Source organism: Echiichthys vipera, assembly GCF_963691815.1.
Source record: "Echiichthys vipera genome assembly, chromosome: 18".
Classification (NCBI taxonomy): domain Eukaryota; kingdom Metazoa; phylum Chordata; class Actinopteri; order Perciformes; family Trachinidae; genus Echiichthys; species Echiichthys vipera.
The window spans coordinates 5,409,765-5,431,659 of NC_139843.1; the positions used below are offsets into that span (position 1 = coordinate 5,409,765).

A 21,895-nucleotide genomic window follows, 5' to 3' on the forward strand; every position below is an offset into this window, starting at 1 on the left:
TGCAGGCGCTGCTTGACGACTCACACCTTTACCATTTTTCTTGGTTAGTTTTGGTTTGTCAAATGATGTGTAGGATTAAGAATGATGGATGTGTAAGAGGTGCAAGCATTTCTCACATTACATTGGCGATATATGAATATTCGTCTCTGTATTTGTTCGTATCAGTTTCCTGTTTCTCTGCGAGGTATTAGCTCACCTTTATACAACTCTGAGAAGGATGTGTTCAAATTAGCATGTTTCATCGCAGCAATAATAATAATAACAATAATAATAACTTTCAATACAAAGTTACAAAGTGCTTCACAGCATAAACAATTTGTAAAAGCAGATAAAATCCACAACAGAACATATAAAACAAGATAAAATAGCAAGTTTTAAGAAGCATTAATGTTGTTTGCCTGCTTGTGATTCTATATTTAGTGCATGATCCTCCTTCTAGACTACACATTTAATATTGACATTAATTTACTACCCTAAACATCACACCGTGTCCTCTTCCAGAGTGTAAATTGCGTTGAACGTAAATGTAATGTGACCCTGCTTTATCAGAGTGACAGAGTCTCTGTCAGGCGTATGAAGTGTCAGCACCTGTGTATGTGCACCATGGTTGATCAGGACCTTTAAATGACGTAGTTCAAAGGAACTTGCACGCCTTCATTAAATGTCAGGACAATTAGAAGTTACTTTTTTTTTTTAATCACTAAATCAGGGATAAAAAACTAAAAGCTTATAATGAAGACAGTGAACGTGGGTGTTTTATTACATGCCACATTTGTTGGATGCAGAATGGGTCAATTTGGGGCGCCATGTTGTTATTGGTCCCTGTCAGTGGGGCTTAGTTGTCTTATATTGTCATGAAAAGAGGTGAAGATCATCCTGATGATGGACAAAGCATAAAGCCGGTCTGTTCTCTGAAAGCCTATGTTCAGAGGACTTGATTTATATGTTTAAACAAGTAAAAAGTGATAAATCTTTGAAGTATATAGCTTCTGTTGATGGTGCAGGTGCACGTAGATGGAGGAATAGATTGAGCTTATTTACCGAGCAATGTTGGTCTGAAACCTCTGAGTCATTAGCATTATCAGTCTCATCCTCATCGTCGTCGTCGCCCAGGTTTTCAAAGTCTGACTCTCCCTGAGCGATCGGCACATTGACACTGAGCTCTCCATCCACGATGAATCCAGAAGGCCGGCCTTCGACCAAACAATTAGCTATCCCATCGGCCATTTTGAGATTCTGACTGGTGTCCAAGTGGTTCATTTCAATATCCTCCGTTTTAGGTTCCTCCTCGTCCGTCGGACCCTCCCCGGGCTCTTTGGGCTTTTTGCCGAGAATCTGCAGCAAAGTTCGAACCATGAACGCTTTGAACCAGTCGATGCCTCGCGTGATCCGGCCAATGGCGATCTGGAGATTGTTCATCTCTCCGTCTTCGTCCCCCGCTGAGAGGTTGTCCCCGCTGAATGAGTTGAGCAGCAAGGCGAGGAAGAGGTTCAACACCTGAAGAGAGAAAAAAGTGAAAGTAGTGATGAATATAAACAGAGGGCTGTCTTTGATTTAAGGAATTCAACTTCTCCATAAAGAATTAAGCAAAATCTCGTGTTTACCAGAAATGTGCTCGTACATTTCTTGTAAAAAAGACATTTAGCAGGAAAGAAAGCATAAAAAATTGCTAATTGACGACAGAAAGTTTACTCAATTAAGACCAAAACGACCGATGAGTCAGCTAATGGACTAAGAGGGTGCAGCCCTAATACACTCAAATATAAATCTGATATTTCAAACATTGTGGAATTAACACAATATCAACAATTTGTTTTTGTACCTTGGTGTGAAAAACAGAATAAATAAGATGCAAAGTTTGTGTTTGAAATATCTAGAATGTTTCAGTTTATATTTCTGATTAATGGATGAGATTTAAATGATTGTATATATGTTTTTAATCAGATTGAGACTGGCTGGAGATGGCTACTCAAATAATAATTAGCTTAACAATAGCTGAGTCATTGTGTGGGCATGAACGAAACACAGAAGTCCGGACTATCTCAAATACACATCACATATCAAACTGTTCCTGCGATGCCACATAAATTCATATTATGTCGTCCGCCTCCTGTTGCAGAGGAGGCTATCTTTAGTGTCTAAACCTGTAAGTCAATTTCTCGGTTCCCATTTCCCAGGTTTAGCGGGAGATCATGGTTACACGGCCGGCTGATCTCCCTCGCTCCAGTGTGGAGCCGTGAATCAGTAAAGAGGGCTGAGAGAAAGGATGAGCTGCACAAAATACAAGCCCGACGGTGGAGGAGTGGAAACAGATCTGACGGTTCAGGTGATTCCCCAGTTGTTGTAAGTTCAGTTTCCTTCAGAGCTGCTGCAGAAACTGAGATGACACGAGAAGTTCAGGCTTAATCTTAAAGAAACAGTTTGACATTATGGGAAATTTGCCTATTTGCTTTCTTGCGGAGAGTTACAGAATCAATAAAACTCTACCAGTACTGTACTACACAGAGAGGTATGTTGTGTCAATGGTGTCGTACCCCCGCTGTGCATGCTTCAGCATTGTGGTTGTCAGTCAGAATTGGTCATAAATTGACTTTTTATCCAGTTTTAAACTACATAGCTCCACTGAAACGTTCTGTGTCCACCATTCAGTGTTGTTAGACATTGATTTTTAACGTGAAACTGCTTTATTCTGTGTTTTTACCGATTTAGTCGCCTGGTCCGCTTGAGTTGGAGAGGAGGAGACCTCTGCGGATAATTTGGCTCCTGGTAAAAAACCTCCTGAGCGATGATCACTGAAGGAATCCTAACCAGGAGAAGCCGACTATAATGATGCCAGTGGTGGTGAAGACTACAACTCCCATGATCCCACGCTCCTTCCCGACATCACCCAACTCTGCCTTTTGTTATTGTTTTGATTGACAGACTCCTCGTGGCAGAAAATGACATAGATCTGAAGCTACAACCAGCAGCTGGTTAACTTATTTGAACTAATCTAGTTTAGCTTGGCCTAAAGTCTAGAAACAGGGGGAAACAGTTAACCTGCTCCGTCTAGGTAATAAATAATAATCTGCCTGATACGGTGGAAATTTAACTGGTGAGAAGAAATAAAGTGTTAGACAAAGATCTGTCTTTGATGATTATTTAATGAAAGGTTTAAGAGCAAATGCAGAATCACGCTGCAGCATGGATCAGAGCAGTATACCATACTGACTGACCCCGAACAGATCCATCATCAAGTCTTTAATAAGGATCTCTCACATGATTTTGACACGCCAAGTGACACGTGCCAAGAATACTTGCAAAAAAGGAAATAGAAAAGTTGAAAAGTTCAGGTTGGTGGTTTCACATAATGAACCAAAGGTCAGCTGGAAAATACCTCAAACTCTGATGAGCAAATACATTTTTATGTATGCAAAAATATGCATACGTGGTTATAAATGATCGTATACAATGCAATAGTCATTTTCCTTAATGTTCCTTAACATGTAACACCTCTTATTAGCATATAATATTGTGTTAAATCTGTACAAAAAATGAAAAATGTTAAGTTGTGGTTCTCTATGGGGTTATATGCAAGACATGTCCTCAATTGGGACAGAGCCAGACTACACGTTTCCCCTGTTTCCAGTCTGTATGCTAAGCTAAGCTAACTGTTACTTCAGATTTCACAATGATATTGAGCTTCTCATCAAACTCTGTGACAAAGCAAATAGGTGCATTCACCAAAATGATGCACTGTTCCTTTAAGATTCCTTCCTTTGAGAAAAAATTCATAAAATTATATCAAATAATTGAGTGATTTTCTTCTTCAAAAGTCAATAAAGAGCAGTTGGGAGTGTGGGAATTTAGGAACATTTCAAAGAGAAAAGATCCCAAAATGATCTGCATGCGTCCCTTAAACATGCCAGTTAAACCCCCTCCATATGCTGCGGCGTTGATTTCCAAATATGATTACCTCTTCATCAATTACATTTCAATCTGCTATCAAATGACTTTTCCTTAACACCCAGTCCTCTGCCACCTGAGCTCTGCTCGCTCAGCTGTCTGTGTTTGTTCCCTCAGTGGCAGCATGCTTCCTTGAGCCGGATCTTAGCACATACTCAAGGTCAAAACCACTGTTTGGTGGCTCAAGTCATTTGATTTAAATAGAAACCCCCCCTCCCGTGAAGTGTCGGAAGTCTACGGTTTGCCTTTATGTCAGTGCAGATAGAAATCCATGGTCATTTTTGGCACAGCGCGGCCAAGCAATACTTTTGTCAGCTTGACGACGAGCCATTTCCTTTCCATTTCTATGAATAACCTCACAGGAAGTGGCCTTGGCTCTGGAAGTTAAATATGACGCTGAAATGAGAGTGATGAGAGTGATCATCTGTATTATCTGCCCTGCGTCCTCGTTCTGTGAGGCTAAGGTAAAATGTCAGGGGCAGTTTCATGCTCCAGACATTCAGGAGTCTTCCTCACAAACTCAGAAAAACATGATGATATTCTTAATATTAGAATCTGTGAACATCTGTGTTCACTGTGCAGCTCAAGCCACCTTCAAACTACAAGAACATGCAAATACATGCCATACTCTCTCTTGTGTGTTTATGTATTGCTAATGCTGTAATCCCCAAGTTACTACAACGCCCTCTGGTGGACACAATTTGCTCCCCCAGCTGTGTCTGTCTGTCCTTGGCATCCCTGGACCGGGGGGTTAACAATAGACGGCTGAGACACGCAGGCCACAAAATCTCCTGGCATTACAATAAGATAACTGTTAGATTTAGAAAGATTTTTCAAAATAGTTTGTCAGCTTTACAGCTTCACAGTAGTGACAGTTGCATGCGTAGTCGAGCGGCAGCATCTGTGAGCTTAGGAATGATCACCTAAAGATTTACTGCAGCTGATACAAGCTCCGACTATAAAGACACTGACGACACAGACGAGAGATAAGAACTTACTCAGCTCATAATCTGAGAAACAATTATTGTTCTCAAAGTGAACTTGAGCTGTGTGACACCATACTGTATTCTCTCTTTCATTACATGTCTATCACCTTTAGGCCATGTTCAGACTGATACTAGCAGTAACAGTGTTGGCACAGCAGTGGTGCCAGCTGAAAAGAAAAGAGGGTTTTATTAAAATATATATACTGTATATATATATATTTAACCCTGCTTAACGTAGCGCCACGCTGTCCAGCAGCAGACCATCGACCAATCGAATACATGCAAACACACTCTGCTGTTGACTTTTGTTTGTTTCAGTAACTTTCCAGTGAGTGATGGTTGTGTTTTGACATCTGCAAAGTGGTGGATCTGCTCCTCAAACATACAAATGTAATCACAATAGTTTTGTTTTTATTTCCATCGAGTGGGACTCCACTACCGTTGATTGTTTCATATGTGTCACATATTTTTTTTTGTCTGTTTTTTCCGCACGATTACGTAAAAACTACCGGCCCAATTCTCACCAAACCTGGTGGAAGGGTGCAGCATGAGTCAAGGAAGAACTCACATTATTTTACTTATTATGCTACTTTGGTGAACATTGCGAGATAGAGCATTTATGCTGCATTTATGTGTTGTCAGAATCATCTGGAAAATTACTTCCTAACTTCTTTGCTCTCAGAGTGAACTTCTAGTTTTTGTTTTTGTATGAACCCCAGAAAGAGTAGCCACCACTTTGATGATCTTTTTAAATAAAGATTAAAGGACACCGCTCAAACTGGCCTTTCTGGATTTGCTTCATCGTCTTTCTGGTCCAGTGCTGTTTTTAGTCATATCTCGCCACAGATTAAAGAAAGGGATCAGCACTGTAGAGAATCATGGATGCACTCACCACTAGATTTCCAATGACCATGACCATCATGAAGACGACCAAACACATCCCGGCTCCGGCCACCTCCATGCAGTCCCACATGGTCTCGATCCACTCTCCGCACAGGATGCGAAACACGATGAGGAACGAGTGGAAGAAGTCGTTCATGTGCCAGCGCGGCAGCTCGCAGTCTAAGGAGATCTTGCACACGCAGTCCTTGTAGCTCTTGCCAAAGAGCTGCATTCCCACCACTGCGAAGATGAAGACGATGATGGCCAGCACCAAAGTCAGGTTTCCCAAAGCTCCCACTGAGTTACCGATGATCTTGATCAGCATGTTGAGCGTGGGCCAGGACTTTGCTAGTTTGAAGACACGAAGCTATCTCCAACACAGGGCAGACACAAGCAAAGACAGTGAACAATAAAGCAGGACTCTCCCTGTGGTAGATGAACACAGATATAAACACATCTCACCAGACGGAAGGACCTGAGGACGGACAGCCCCTGAACACCCGACAGCCCCAGCTCCACCAGACTGAGAGTGACGATGATGCTGTCGAAAATGTTCCAGCCTACTTGAAAGTAGTAGTAGGGGTCCATGGCGATCAGCTTGAAGAACATCTCTGCAGCGAAGATACCAGTGAAAACCTGGAAATAGGGGCATACGCTTCTTTTAAAAACCAAGTCTGAGAGGTAAGAACGTTTAGCGATGAGCATTAAATTTAATGTGCACATACTCACCAGATTCCCAACGTAGAGCATGTTGTCAAACTCTTCAGTCATGGGGTAGTGCTCCATGGCCATGAAGAGGGTGTTGAGCACGATACAGATGGTGATGGCCAAGTCGACAAAGGGGTCCATCACCACAAAGTGCACCCACTCTTTAAAGAGCACCCATCTGGGGCAGCAGTCCCACTTCAGGAACATGTCCGCAAACTTGTACCAGCCGGGTGGACACGGCCTCTGAGCCTCCTCCAACTCTAGACAGAGAAAAACAATTAGGTAGTATACAGTCGTTTCATCAAGGCTTTAAACGCACAATATGGCATTTTCTTCCGCAAGGGGTCTCTCAATCAAAACGATAACAAATGACTGAGTTTGGTGATGTTGTGAAGTAGTGTGGGATCATGGGAGGAGTTGTCTTGACCACCATCTTCACCTGTTGTTGCTTCAGTGTTCATCCTTCAGGTGTTTTTTTACTGAATTATCTGCAGAGGTCTTCTCTTATCAAGTTAGAAATAAGCTGTTTGGCGAACAAAGGACGCTCACGTTTACTCAGCTTGTTTCTCTGATAACTTAAGATTCACACGTCGGATGACTTAAATCCTTCGTACGGTTAAAAACAAGCTGGATCTAAGAAATTTATTGTAAAAATGTGGCTAAAAACTGGACAACATGTCGACTTATGAAAGCTTGTGGGAGATAACCACAGCGCAAAGGCACGCGCAAAGAGAATATGACGCCATTGACAGGCGATCAAAAGCAACGGACCATTACTTTGATTTAAATGACGTATTTCTCTGAGTTTGAACACTCTTTGAAACATTCGAATGCAGAACATAGGGACTTTTAGAGACACTTTAATGTGCAAATGTTACATATTATACCTTTGATCATCTTTAAATGACATGCACGACACAGCTAACAGAGAGCCATGATGAGTGGCATTAAAATTCACCTCTGTGCCAACTTATAGTCGAGCTGAAATAGCCAAAGCTTAGCACCATGAGGGCGCGACACACAAATGCTGACGGGGATTTCTCCAGCGCACAATGTGATTATGGCAAGCTCAAGACAATGCTACTGTATTGGCCTTGGATGAAATTAGTTTATAATGTTAACAACTGCTTGATAATCTGCATAATGAGAGCTCACATTAGAGCATCTCCTCTAAAACCAGCAACTAAGCCTTGTGTATTTCTTCATTCCCTGGAGGAACTTGACACTTGTAGATGATTATAGGCTGCTGCTGCCGCGCTGTTGTATCGTCAACTTGTTTTAGTCTAATCAAAACTAGACAGTAAATCCTGTATCTGGGGATTTTCACAAGTCATTTCTACCTCCATTGGCACTGTACCTTCCATAGCAGCTGCAGTGATCACAGTCAGAGCGCTCGCAGTCCTCTGCATCCGGGCTGGCTCTTCCAGATGAAGCATGCTGTGCACAGAGCCTAAAGACTTCTCTCTCAGTTCATAATCTGAAGGAGACTGTAAAATGAACATAAATCTGTCAGTTAGAGGCTTTTTTAAAAATGATAGTTTGTCAAATTAACCACATTAAAGTGAAATTCTGGCGTAAAATCATCCCATGGTCTTTTTCGGCACTTACACACATCAAATAAGCCGTGTAGACTGTTTTTTTGTGTATTTGTGAGTCCCTACACAGAAAACAAAGCACCAACAACGTAGTTAGTGAACCCAGAGTTTATTAAAAGAGTGTTTTAAAGACTTACCTACTGGCCCCTGTACCAGCTCCTCTCATAGTAAAGTCCATTACAGTGGATTACCAAAGTCAATCCCAAAGGAAGGAGCCCATTGCTGCTTTGTTTTGTTTTCTCATGCTGCTGCAGAGGTTTGCTGTTATTTTCAGCAGCATTAGTGGTTAAAAACGACGTTTGAATGCCTTCACTGTACTGCTCCAAGCTAATCAGTGTTAGCCACGTCCGGCTGTTAGCGACTCTCCTGGATTTCTCCATTAATAGTTGTTACACGAAAAAACTGTTTCGATGGCTTATTTGATGTATATAAGTGCCCAAAAAGACAACGGGATGATTTTTTGCCGTAATTACACTTTAATTGTGACCGGTTTACCTTGATCATGGTGGGCGCTCTGACTAACAGACGGGGGATGATTCTCCCGTTACAATCCTTGATGACTTCATCGTGTTCAAGGCTCCGTTCATCATCAGTCAACTCAGATATGGTGTGACGACTGAGCGACTTCTTACTGGTTAGAGTGACTCGGCTCCCAAGACCTTGAGCCTGCGTGAAAATAAATGTATAAATAATTTTAGAAAAATAATTTAAATCCTACAATAAAGCTCATTAAATATGTAGCAAAAGAAAATCACGTAATCAATCGAAGTTTAGGGATAAAATAGAAAATTTCTTATGAAGATATACATTAGAGAGACTGGAAGAATACAAAAACCTTGGTTCTATCATTGATCACAAGTTCGACTCCAAAAGTAAAACAGACCGCATCTTCAAGACATGTCAACAACACCTGAAGGATCTATACCCACAGGGTTTGGCTTTTAAGAATGTTTTTATTCTCGTACATAATTATGACTATTTATTGTTGAAGTATGTGTTGTTTGTATGTGCCTGCCTACAGATTAAGTTCCCTCACAGTAAAAATAAAGTTCTTTGAATTAGGTTTGACTTGAGTTAAGGAGAATACGTTGCCTTGTCGCTTGTAAAAGTTACCTGTTCCTCCTGATTCTTGAATTGCTCGAGTAGCCGCTGGAACTCTTCCTCTTTCTCGATGGCCTCTCTCTGAGTCGCCTGATTCTGCTCATCATACGCCATGGCTACCACGGCCAGGATGAGGTTGATGAGGTAGAAGGAGCCCAGGAAGATAATCACCACAAAGAACAGCATGTATGTCTTACCAGCCGCCCGCAGGATCTGTGTTCGGAGAAAAACAGAAGCTACGAGAACTAAGGACACATTTATTTTCATAACGTTAGTTTTAAAACATCATTTATCTGAAATGAAAGAAGTGCCAACCAGCTGGAAAAGGTTCTCCCAGTAGTCCTGCGTCATGAGTCTGAAGAGGGCCAGGAAAGCCCAGCCGAACGAGTCAAAACTGGTGTAGCCGTAGTTGGGGTTCCTACCAGCCTTCATGCATGTGTATCCTTCTGGGCACTTTCTATCAAAGAAGGAGAAGAGTCGGTGTGCAAAACAATATTTCACACACTTATTATTAATAATTATCATGGTAGTGTACGGGTGGAGAATACATACCCAGCATCAGAGCTGTTTCCACAAAGAAGAGCATCCAGGCTGCCCTCCAAAAAATACTGATTGTCTACAAGCAAATAAGGAGAAGAAGAAGAAACGCTGAAGTCTTCTCCACTGAGGGACAATATCAGCTTAAAATAGGAGATGTGACAGAGTTCTGCAGGGTTGGTGTATTTTTTGTTGGCCAACCCGGAAGTTAGCATCGCCCTGGTTCCCTCGACCAAAAGCCAATTGGATTTTTACGTTGAATTTTTAAAGATTACTGCATAAAATAATCTCTGTGGCGAAGAAAAAGGTTATGATGGTTACACGCTTGGCTAAGCAAATGACCGCAACCTTCTTTAGACTTTTGAAGGATAAATGTAACCGCCAGAAGTTAAAGCGCTAACGTTATTTAAACAATACGCTACGGTCGCATGATTTGGCGTGGTGATAAGACACGTGAGAAAGCTTCAGAATTCAGAAGTGGGATATTTACAGGCCTCATAAGCGATGGTGTGGTCTGGCTACACCGGTGTAATATTGCGGGTTGTTTGTATTTCTTTAAACCGATCAAACTCGTCTTGGGCGGCGCTAAGCTCTTGCAAAACAGAGAGCGGAGATAGCAGCATAGGCCTGGTCTCTCACACCTGGCTTTATCCCAGAGTTGTACATCTGGTGAGCTAGATATTTGCTGACGTATTTTATGTCGTAGATCATAACGTGACATTTTTTTCATTTTCTTTTAAGGCATTGAACCAAAAAACAGTCAAAAATGCCACTGACTTCAAGATGAGGGAACCGGATGTGCAAAAATGTCTAATTTCAGGTTTTAGGACTCACTCCTGCAGCGCTCCGAGTCTGTCTGGGGGTTAAACCAACCTGGGTTTTCAATATACTCAATGAAATTGAAGGTGCCGTTGGAATAGGTTGTGTCATTGGCGCCCATGGTGTTGTTGAAGGAAACGGTGTCGTTAAATGTGGCGGTGTTGTTGAAAAATTCGAAGGCGGTTTCATTCGTTCCGATGGGCCATCGCACACACTTCTGACGCAGGTTTCCCATGAAGAGTTGAAGGCCAATGAGGGCGAAGACGGCGAGGGCAAAGACGGTCAGAATCATGACGTCCACCATTTTCTTCACGGACTGGATCAAAGCGCCCACGATGGTTTTCAAACCTGACAAAACACAAGAGGACCAGTCAGTGGCATTTCTCTGAAAGTCAAACAAAAACAAATGTTCATAGACTATTGAGTACAGCTACCCTATCAATTAACGACCGTGACAAACATAATGCCAATATCTCCAAATGTAAGATAAATACAAATGTCATATACTGACACGTTCTCACTCCCAACTCATCGAATATCAACCCTTGGTCAGCGGCACTATGCTTTAATCTATAGAGCCGACCCACAATCTGTTTTATCGTCAGTAGACAGTGTGAAATATGACCCCCCCCCCCCTCGCGTCAGATTTGGACGTGTCAGGAATGTCAGTTTCTGCTTGTTTCATGCAGAGTGTCTATTCAAAATGAACTTCATTGATCAAACACAGAGTTTCTGATTGTTTCACGCATCTTTTCAAAGTAACTTTATGCAAAAAAGTAGCCTACTTAGTTAGACTTGTGGTTAAAACAACCATGTTTGCTACGTAACCTGCGTTCATGGTTTTAGCTAACAGCGTTGCATAAGGTATGAAGTGAGAAAGTTAACTTACGTAGCCTACGTCACTTAAGAAAAACCCTCAATGTTGACTTTTGGTTTCACACAGGACACAAACAGATGTCTCCTGGGTGAAAGCTTGTGTCTGAAAGTCTGTGCTCCGAGCGTCTAATGATGACGCTGATGGGGTTATAGTGGAGTTAGCTGAAAGCCTGGTGCGTCTCATACAGACGTATCAGTATCAGACACCGTGGGGCACAGACCAAGCGGCAGTATTTGATGAGTTTGGAGTCAGTTGTATACTTTAACTTTAATATTTACACAAAATATAAATATATATAAAATATAGAGGATACCAGGAATCACAGTAATTGTTTTAAGGGCTCGAAGCACACGAAATGTCCTGAGGGCTGACACGTTGCCAAGGTCAACAAACTCAGTGACGTATCTGCGGAGAGACATAAAACAATGACTCAAAACCAGAAAAGACTCTTTGGATGTAATGTCAAGATGTGGAGAATATAATATATAACGATAACACTATTTTTAGGACATCAAATCCAACCATATTGCCCACTTACGCCATGCTGATCACCATGAAATCCAGCCAATTCCATGGATCTCGAAGGAATGTAAAAGATCCAACACAGAAACCTCTTGACAACACTTTGACTGTTGCCTCAAAGGTATAGATACCAGTAAAAACATACCTGGGAAGAGAAACACGAGTGAGCATAAAGTTGTATTAAATGTAAACATGGGAGTTTAATTGGACTTTAGCGGTTTTTATCCCAACGCTAGAACAGTGCTTAACACCGCAAATACCTTTACCTATGATGGTACATGATGCTCAGGGTCTCTGCAATCTACGGTTTTTTGTTTTGTCTCCTTAAGCTGCTACGGTGTGTGTGTGTGTGTGTTTGTGTGTGTGTGTGTGTGTGTGTGTGTGTGTGTGTAAGCTTATCGTTTTAAATGTGTCTTTTAAACGTTTTTAAAGCCTTTTCTTGTTAATGCTTTTAATGTTTTAATGTTAATTATTTCTGCACTTTAAGGGATTGTACTGTAAATTTCGTTGTACCGGTACAACGACAAAGACAATAGAATTAAATTAAATTCAAATTTACTGAAAACTACAATAATGAAGTACTCACTCGACGGTTTTACTCCATGCTGGTGGGTTGCTCATCGTCATGAATACACAATTCGATAGAATCGTAATCATGATGAACATGCTGAATAATTTAAATCAGGGTTAAGGAAACAAACATGGACATTTATGCATGTTTTAACAGACCTTTAGTACATTGACTAATCCAAGTTCAGGCGACAACGGCTCAAAGGATATGAATGTATGAGAATTTTGATGGCTCCTCTTCTAACCACGCTAAAGGGGCTCAGAATGTAGCAAGCCGGTTCAGCGTTGAACCTGAAGATTGTGTTTCCTTTGGTGATCACAATGAATGTCTGAAAAAAACACATTATGAAATGAATAAATGCGAAGTAGTGTAGCGTCTAAAGGTACTTCCCTCATTTCAATGAATGCTTTGCGATGATCCTTTAACATTTAACTGTAACGTATGCATACCGCAGATGAAACCTATAGGCTACATTACGTAAGGGATACATGCAGCTATGTTGAGTAATACATCCTGTCGTATTTCAAGGTTCTGTAGGGAAGGAGTCAAGCTCTAGTGTGATTTTCAGTGCCATGTGAGACCCAGATGTGCTCAGACTGACGTGCTGTCCTTTGTAGAAGGGGTCCAGGTCCTCCAGAGGCGTGTTGAGCAGCTCTGGTGGTGGGTCTCCGTAGATCATGGGCAGACTCTTGCCCGCCTCCAGATCAGCGTGCGGGCCCGCTGGCTCTCCCTCCTCGTGGCCATCTGCTTCTGAACCCTTTTGCCCTTCTACTTCTGCGGCCTTTTTACTTTCCTCCTTGAGCCTCTCGATCTCCGCCAGCGATTCCGGAGTGAAGCGGCGGAACGCATCGGTGCCTCGGGGAGGGAGCAGGGGCGCCATCTTCGCATCGCGAAGGGATACCGCCACACCGGGGTTTCCCTAGAAGGAGCTGGAGGAAGGACGAGGAGTGAATACAGAGATGCACTGCACACCATGACCTTAACCATTGTGACTGGTTTGAATCCAACTAAAACGGAAAGAGTCTGTCTTTATTTACATTTTCTCAACGACCGTTCATTCGATCGACTTCACACTTGGCGGCTGCATTGCTGAGGACTCAAGGAAGAGTAGTGTCGAGTGCAACCTCGTAAAATCTATGCAACCTATTTATTAGTAGTGTGTTATGTCCTGGGAACGCCTCTGGATCCCCCAGTTAGAGCTGGTTAATGTGGCCCGGGAAAAGGAAGTTTGGGGTCCCTGCTAAAGCTGCTGCCCCCGCGACCCGACCCCGGATAAGCGGATGAAGATGAGAGATGAGTGTTATGTCCTCACTGGGTAGTGAATTGAGAGGGGAGCCCTAATTACTGTTACACCACCAAACGATACATTCATGAACAGATAAAGAAAAGAGAGACTGGAGGTGTTACATTGTTGCTAATGCAAACATTTCAAGAATCAGCGATGAATGAACTCATTTATTCCGGGAAATAGCCTGATCCCAAAGCTGTTGGTAAATTACGCGCTAAGGGACACAATATGTCATGGCAGGTGTGCTGCTCAGGACCCAAGGAAGTGTGAAGTTTTTCGGATGAGCGGTTCTCAAGAAATAACTGTAACAGCAGTCGTCTTGTTCCATATGGGCACTGGTCCAATCATCAATTAACATTATTGTTTCATTTTTGATAACTCAACCAATTAAAATAACTAATTCCCAATACAAGTCACCAGAACAAACATTTGCCTATTTGGTCGGTATAGATAAATGAAATATGGTACATAAAGTAGTAGTTTTATGTATTTTTGGGGCGTTAAATGCTTTTATTGTTACAGATAACAATAGAGAGATGACAGGAAATTAAATGAAGGAGAGAGAGATGGGGAATAACATGCAACAAAGGTGACTTTAACTCCTAGGCCACGAGTTTACCCCTTATTTAGTATTTTTGTCTCATTAACTGATCTTTAATGACCATGATTTCTTACTTCCTTGAGCACTAATGTGTTGCAGACGTGGCGGCCTAAGGCAGCCGTTCCCAAATGGGTCCCAAGATAAATGTTATATATTTCAATCTTAGATGGTTTTACATCTTGTATCAATTATTTAAAAGACACAATCCCTGTAGGGTCTGCTGTAACAGTTTAAAACTGTAACGAGGGGGTCACATGTAGACTTTGTTTTAAGGGATCGAAGTCAAGAATCTTTGGGAACCACTGCGCTAAAAGTCTCCATGCGTGTCTTTGATCTGTGTCCAAACCCGTCCACCCTGTGCCCCACATCTCTGACCCTGCACCCCTCGCTACGCCACCAGCACCTAAAAGTGTCGAGATGGAAACAAAATAAGCAGACACACTCAGGACGAGCGCTCGGACTTTCCCACCGTTCTAAAGAGACCACCACACTTGTGTAGCCTACATCAGATTACTTATTAGCTTAGCAGACGCGCCGTATCGGGTCCAAGTGGCATTCACTTACATCCTTTGATTTGTTTAGCAACCAGTCTGGTTTCATCTGGAGCATCTAAGGTTAGGCTCCTGCTAGCATGGACATAATAAAGTAGTTAATTAGCCTTTGAATCTTCCTTTTAATGGATGGACCCTCCAGAATAAAACAAAAGCTGCTGCTTAAGTGATAGTTGGTTGCCATTTAACCTGATGGTGGTATTTTATTATCAATAACTACTTAAATCTTGACAAAAACAAGTTGAGAGGGAAGATATATTTGTCATTTTGAAATTCAAAATGTTGCAAATCAGGACAGAAACACTTATGCTAACAAGAAATGGATTTAAGGAAAGTAGTTTGATGCACAGTTATGCAGCAAAAACCCTCAGAAACACAGATCAATAAGAAGTACCACCACTATTAAACCTATAACCTATTAAACTAAGCTTTAATGTCTCCGTTTTGAAACTAAGATACACAGATACACAAAGAACACAGACATTAAACTGCATTGATCACCAAAACAGGGCAACGAGCAGGTACCAGAGAAGAGTTAAAAGCCAGCAGACGAAGCAATCATCATGACGGACACTGATCACACACATTAATGTAGCCTCCTCAAACCGCCTCACTTGACCAGAAAATTATGCATTTGCACACATGTGAGGGGACGCACGCTCACACAGATACGGTGGCTGCCCAGCTGCTCCGGGCAATCAAGACGGAGCGTCGTGTTACAGGGGCCCGATGACTCTGCTCATTCCTTCCTGGCTGAGCCTTCGCCCTGCGCCTCTCATCCCTCCGATAAACAGGACAGCATGCCAACTGATCTTACCGAGCTGACTCCTCTCTCTACTACCTTCTATTTTACACGAGGGCCCCAAACACACTAAGCTTCCGCCTCAGCACCCCTTATCCGCTGCTTTACAACCCCCCCGCCGCCTAGCTACATGACACTTGAGGCTCTACATTCCTCTTTCATACAACACAAGACTTCAATCACTCCATCTTAACTCCATCACTCATCAAACCCCCCATCCTTTAGCACCCACACTCAACCGACCCTTTTCCCCCTTATGCAGCATTTCCTTTGGCCTACCAAAAAGAAAACCTTTAGATCTATACCTGTCCTACACCTACCCACGACTCCCTTCAGGCTCCCTGCGGAGCCCGTTTCAAAACCCCCTATTCTGAGAGCCGTTTTGGCCTCGCCGCTCTCGACCGTGTGAGCCAACCTTAAAATACACATCCTGAGAATGGATGAGTTTCTGCGTGGCTTATGGGGAAGATTTCCTGATTGCGTTACATCACGCCGTCACTGCTGAAGCCATCAAAAAAAACAAAACTCGATTGAAAGCCTGCCAATCTTTTAAAAAAGGTCCTCCACCGAGGAGGTTGTTGCCTCGTCAGTTAGGTAAATAATACGTTTTGGCGCCGTGTTAAGTTTTGTAGCTACATTAATCAGCGCTCGCTTCTTCGAAACGAAAGAGCCAAGAGTACAGGTCCGAGTGCGATATTCAGTATCAGCCAAAATAGATTCTGTAGATCAAGTCATCATAAAACACGTCCAGAAAAAGACAGTCCCCGTTTGACAAGCAAGTGGTTTCAATCATCTTTACTGGTCTGTGAAATAATCATCAACTGTTCTTTAAATGAAATCATCTGAGAGGTTAAGAGCGGAAATGCTAACATTTGAAACTTGGCAAAGGGCCCCAACCAGACGGGAACCACTGGTGTAATCTAAACAATGTGTTGTGTTTTATAAGCTTATTGTAAAATCTTGTAAAACTAACTGTCAGATGCATGTAGGGCAGTAAAAAGTACAACATTTCCTTTAGTATAACGGAACATAAAATGGTAGTACAAGTACCTCATTTAAGAGTCTAGCTGAAGACAGTTCATTACATGACCGTGCTTGGTTCAGTCCGTCCTGTCCGTCCGAGGACAGGTGGCCGACTGAGGAAGACTGAGTGAATGTTAGATTTCAGAAGCCTTCCCCGATAGTAATATATACATCACCATGTGACCTGTGACATTCCCGTTGAGGATATAGACGATGTAATGTAGACACCTCTCCGTTACACTAGCCGGCCGTGGAATGCGAACGCCAATATTCGCCTCCGGAAACCAGCAGAACTAGCTTTTGGCTTTTGTCACAAGGGGTATCTCGAGTTCACCGACGAGGCCGTGCAGTAAATACGTTTTTCTAGATTTCTGCAGAAAGGCAGGAGGAGGACTTCCGTGTTCATGGTCAACTGGTATAAAGACCTTAATGTTTTAATGACTTGTTGGCTTAACTCTAGTGTCCCCGGAGAGTTCAAAGTCCTGTGGCTACATGACAGATGTCTCGGTCCCCTCACTTACACAGCACTTACCCCTGCGGGAATGTGGTTAAGTTGTAAACAACAGATCTACAGGACAAACAGGGGCTTTTTGATCCACACGTCCTTTGACATTTGCCGTGCTCCTGTTCCCCCTCAGTTTTCTCACGGGGTCAGATCGCAGCACTGTGCCTCGCTCTCTCCCAGCTTGCTTCAACACCCTGTCACCCCACCAGTTAACCTTGTATTTCAAACTCTATAGGGAGCCACATTAAAACAAACCTCTCCACCTGTTCCAGCTTCCTACCGTGTCTTTGTATGTTGCCACCGGTTTTGCACGACTGAAAACGATCATGTCTGTGGCCTCAGTAACCACTCAGGGTCAAGACCTTGCAGTCTTCTTCTGATGTCTTTATCAGATGTGTGCACGGTAGGCTCAGTCTGCACTACATCTCCACATGCATTATGTTGCTGCTAAGAGGACAGCTGCCGTCATTCTCGGTATGCCTCTGTCGCTGCATACCGAGGAGCTGTGAAGAGCTGGTGTAATCTCCCTGGTGCATGGTCAGATGGCTAACAGAGGCATATAGTGACATACAGCGATCTATAAATCTAGACTTGTATTCGAGGACGCAGCCGAGTGATGGCTCACCACAAACATCTGGATCTCCTGAGTCTCTGTCACACATGCACTGAAAACCCAGACATTACAGAGAGGAGCTGTACATGAGAACGCAAATGTCAAAATCAGTTGGATCAGATCCCTGCTTCAACGTCCCTGTAATGTTCAAATTAAGCTCACGTGTCGTGTCTCATGTGCAGCTCATTGTCCGGAGAATTCACAGCGAGCGAGTGGGCGTGTTGACGGCATTTCTATCATCAGCTTTTTCAAAACCAGAAGAAACCAAAACACCCAAGGATGAAGAAGAAGAAGAACAAGGGTCATTTACACAAAGACGTCAACAAAATGTTTAATCGGAGAGATGACGAGATTTGAGAGACGCCAAAATCATCAGACAAATTCAAGGTACGACAAGAGATGAACCAGCTACGTGACCGTGGTGTAATCTACGTCAAGTCCTGCCTTCTACACCCCCCCACCCCCCTCGCCTAAACCAAAGGGAGCAATTCCAGTAAGTGAGATCGCGTCTGACACGGAGAACCTCCTGTTGTGTGCGACATGCGTGAAAGGAAAACTCTGGACAACGTCTGGACCTGATTCATCAGACAGTATATGGAGTTCATTTGAGAGAACAGTTCTGGATAATGACAGCATAATAATAATAATAATATGTTACTAACAGAATACAAGTGATTTCACCAGAGTAGGCCCATCCAGACGATAAGTTCCAGGTGCAGGACAGAGGAACACGTAGAGACAGAGAACTGGAGATGAATGCTCCCATGAAACATATTTATTACCACCAAGGCTCGATCGTCCTGCTGCACAGACAGAATGTGAGCTTTTAGGATACTCATACATTGTTGTAAATGAATATTAAAGTAGATTAAGTTTAGGAATGAACCGGGAACAATGTCACTCTTCGATCAAGTCTACAGGCAGCTCTCGGACAGATTTCCGCTGCATCAAACTGACCCATTTGGCCTTTGCACCGGCTGCACAGAAACCGGAGTAGATTACATGTGGGAATGACATGTGGACTATTCCACCCAGCTTGTGAGGGACCAGTAGTCTCTATTGTCATATCCGTAACACCAATCAAATCCTTAAAACACAGACATCCGTGAAGGAGCTGCTCACGTTTGGCGATAACTTTGTTTTTTAAATTTCAGTCACGTTAGATTCCTCCAGGGGGAAGCAACAAAACTGTACGTCCAACACAATTATACTGAACAAATAAGAGACTTTGAGAGGGAAAAGTTTTACTCATCTTTAACCTTATTTCACCTTTTGAATACTCTGGAAAATACAGAGGCCTGGCCAAGCAGTCACATGGGCCCACTTGGTGAAAGAAACTCAAAACCGACACCTTCTGCGTCCAAGAACATGTGATGTGAGACACACAAACACACTCGGGCAGAGGACGACCGCAGATGCATCTTTACACACGTTGTGCATGTTGAAAGCTACAGAAATAAGCCTTTTATACCATCTACCGCATGTGTGAGGACACAAGTAGGGCTGTCCACGGGGAAGTGATGCATGTGCGAACCAAAAAAACTCACTCTAGCAACTTTAAAACACCTGATGATCCACATCCACCACTGCCGTTAGAGCCCATCATGTAACACAGGGTTTAACATGAACAGCACGTCTTCCACTGCGTCGATAGAGCCGCTTTGCCTGCGTGGAGCCAGGCCGCCCCTGTAGTCCCACACCTCTGATTTGGGCGACATGGATTAACGGCATGAGAAGTGGTGGGGTATGAGCATCCACAGCATCACAGTATCTTGCCCATCTGCCATGAAGACATGAGCTAAAAATAAAACTTCGCCCCCTGTGGGAGGAGGCAGAGTGGGGATTGAGAAGGTTGCAAAGTGTCCACACTGGACATTACAGCCATGTGTCTCCAGGGAGACATTCACCTGGCAGGTGAAGAAGACCTGTTGTGATGCTCATGCGCAGTTTCCCCTCTCACACTGCAGCTTAACAGTAAAATGTGCATGTGCGTGCACCTTCACAACACTTCAAAACACTGCAGGGACGCCATAAATCCAACAATTCCATATTTGACCCAAGCTCAATTACAGCTCCGGGTTTATTATTAGAACAAAGGCGTTCATATTAAAAAGCATTTCATTTCTCCAGCAGTTCAGCAGCAGCTCGCTTCATTTACAATTTAAATAAAGGCTGCACAATAAGTCATCTTTAAGGAAATAAATACCATTAAAAGACACTCAGGGAGAAAACTACAACTTTAAATATCGCCTTTCATTTGTTTTTTTTCAGTTAAATGTCGAATTTGTTCAAAATAAGGTTGGGAATAATTTCATTTTTAAAAATTTCAACAGGCAATTCGTTGTGTTTTAGCATTTTTGTTTAAAAGCAGAGGAAAAGGCACAACTGAGCACTTAAATATCAGCTTAATATCGCGATATTCAACATTATCTCGTATTTTCCTGATACTTTCAAACGCAGTCAGTCACTGAAAGAAGCTGTTCAAACTCAGTTTCCCCACAGTCCAAATGAGGAGCAAAACATAAACCACTATATCAAATAACCGAACCACAACCTCAACATCAGAAAGATGCCAAATATCCTCCGCAGAAATAAAGCAGAAAGATAAATAACCGGAAAACACGACCACTAAATGTAAACGTCACCAAATAACCGAGTGGGAGCAGAAGCTTGGACATGCACATTGGTCCTCTGCGCGGTTACCTTGCACGGTAAAGCAAATATTTCCACAGAATCCAAAGAAATTTGAGGTGAGGGAGGAAAAAATAAATAAATAATCAAGTGTTCCGTGAAGTGTTTCGCTGAGGACGTAATTGTCCGCTTCTGGCAGCCGGTGCGCGGCCGCAGGACAGCTGTTGCTGACGCAGTGGTGTCCGGCAGTGAAACCGGAGCAGGTCGCTCCAGGTAGGATCAGACCAGACCTTTGACACTTCAGCCGCTTTCCCCTCGTTCCCACGCAGCTGGTCGCTCCTCTCCTGTGCGCGCGTTTCCCGTCGGTCAGGAGCTTTTTTACAACCCCGCGACCGGTGTGTGAGGAGAAGGGGCTGCGGAGAGGAGAGGAGGGGAGAGGAGCGCTCCTGCTGCACACAGACACCGGCGGGTCTCTGAATCCTCATCATAATGTCTTTAATGTTGAAATACTGAAGCACTCCCTCATTGTTTCTTATGATTTATGCACCTGTGTGCCATTATTTTAATTATAAAGCGTCTCTAACACACGCACGTGCTGATTTAAAGCATTTAAATCTAAGAAAGTAAGTGTTTAAATGGTTTAGTTCTTCTTTGGTGTGTTTTTAAATGTGTGTAATTGAAAACAGTGGCACATATTGACACATATTGTGCAGCAGACTGTTGTGAACGTGCACTACAAACCGTCCAAATGAGATTATTGTGTTTTAATCTGCTGCTTTTTAACCCTTTTTGACAGGATTGAGTCAGTTTCCATGGTTTTCAGATGAGGATGAATTTGGATTTATTTTCTTTCTGAGGCACAGGTTGACCAAAAGTTCCTTGTGTATTTGCTGATTTCTCATAAATAAGTCTACATGTAAACAGTTCTACATCACAAACAGGTATAAAACACAGTTGTTTGCATGACTAATTCGAAAAGAAGACCCCACTATTATGAATTAATTGAAGTATTTAGGACATGTTTTGTATTCCTATTTAAAAAGTGTTGCAAATCCAACCACCAGAGGGCATCCTGACGACTTTAATGTTTTATAATGTGCTTTTATTCAAACCTATTAAACTAGTGTAAATAGCTCTTGATCCTTTTTTGTTAGAAGAGAAAATACAGCTTGAAAAATGTGTAAACACAATATTAAAAGTGTCATACAACTTCTTATGATGATTAATAAAAGTTTAGAGGTGAACGAAAACCGCTTAAGGACCAATATCTGATGTTTCAGTTTACAAATGAGAGAAATAATCCACGTCACAAGGTTGAAACGGACCGAGAACGCAGAT

The 21,895-nt window shown here is 42.7% G+C and overlaps 1 protein-coding gene across 1 annotated transcript in view; it reads right to left on the reverse strand.

Moving 5' to 3' along the window:
* scn4aa (sodium channel, voltage-gated, type IV, alpha, a) overlaps nt 1–20,788 on the reverse strand; it is a 29,683-nt gene extending 8,895 nt beyond the window's left edge. Inside the window, exons 1-16 of the mRNA XM_083933010.1 lie at nt 20,630–20,788; nt 13,145–13,472; nt 12,751–12,871; nt 12,559–12,646; nt 11,989–12,117; nt 11,764–11,855; nt 10,628–10,921; nt 9,770–9,833; nt 9,533–9,674; nt 9,230–9,430; nt 8,612–8,782; nt 7,879–8,008; nt 6,543–6,781; nt 6,276–6,449; nt 5,824–6,180; nt 1,042–1,497 (exon numbers count right to left, since the gene is read on the reverse strand). Coding sequence (XP_083789136.1) covers nt 1,042–1,497; nt 5,824–6,180; nt 6,276–6,449; nt 6,543–6,781; nt 7,879–8,008; nt 8,612–8,782; nt 9,230–9,430; nt 9,533–9,674; nt 9,770–9,833; nt 10,628–10,921; nt 11,764–11,855; nt 11,989–12,117; nt 12,559–12,646; nt 12,751–12,871; nt 13,145–13,423 — 2,937 coding nt within the window. The 5' untranslated portion in view covers nt 13,424–13,472; nt 20,630–20,788. The remainder of the gene's footprint in view (nt 1–1,041; nt 1,498–5,823; nt 6,181–6,275; nt 6,450–6,542; nt 6,782–7,878; nt 8,009–8,611; nt 8,783–9,229; nt 9,431–9,532; nt 9,675–9,769; nt 9,834–10,627; nt 10,922–11,763; nt 11,856–11,988; nt 12,118–12,558; nt 12,647–12,750; nt 12,872–13,144; nt 13,473–20,629) is intronic.
* Nucleotides 20,789–21,895: the final 1,107 nt, after the last annotated feature.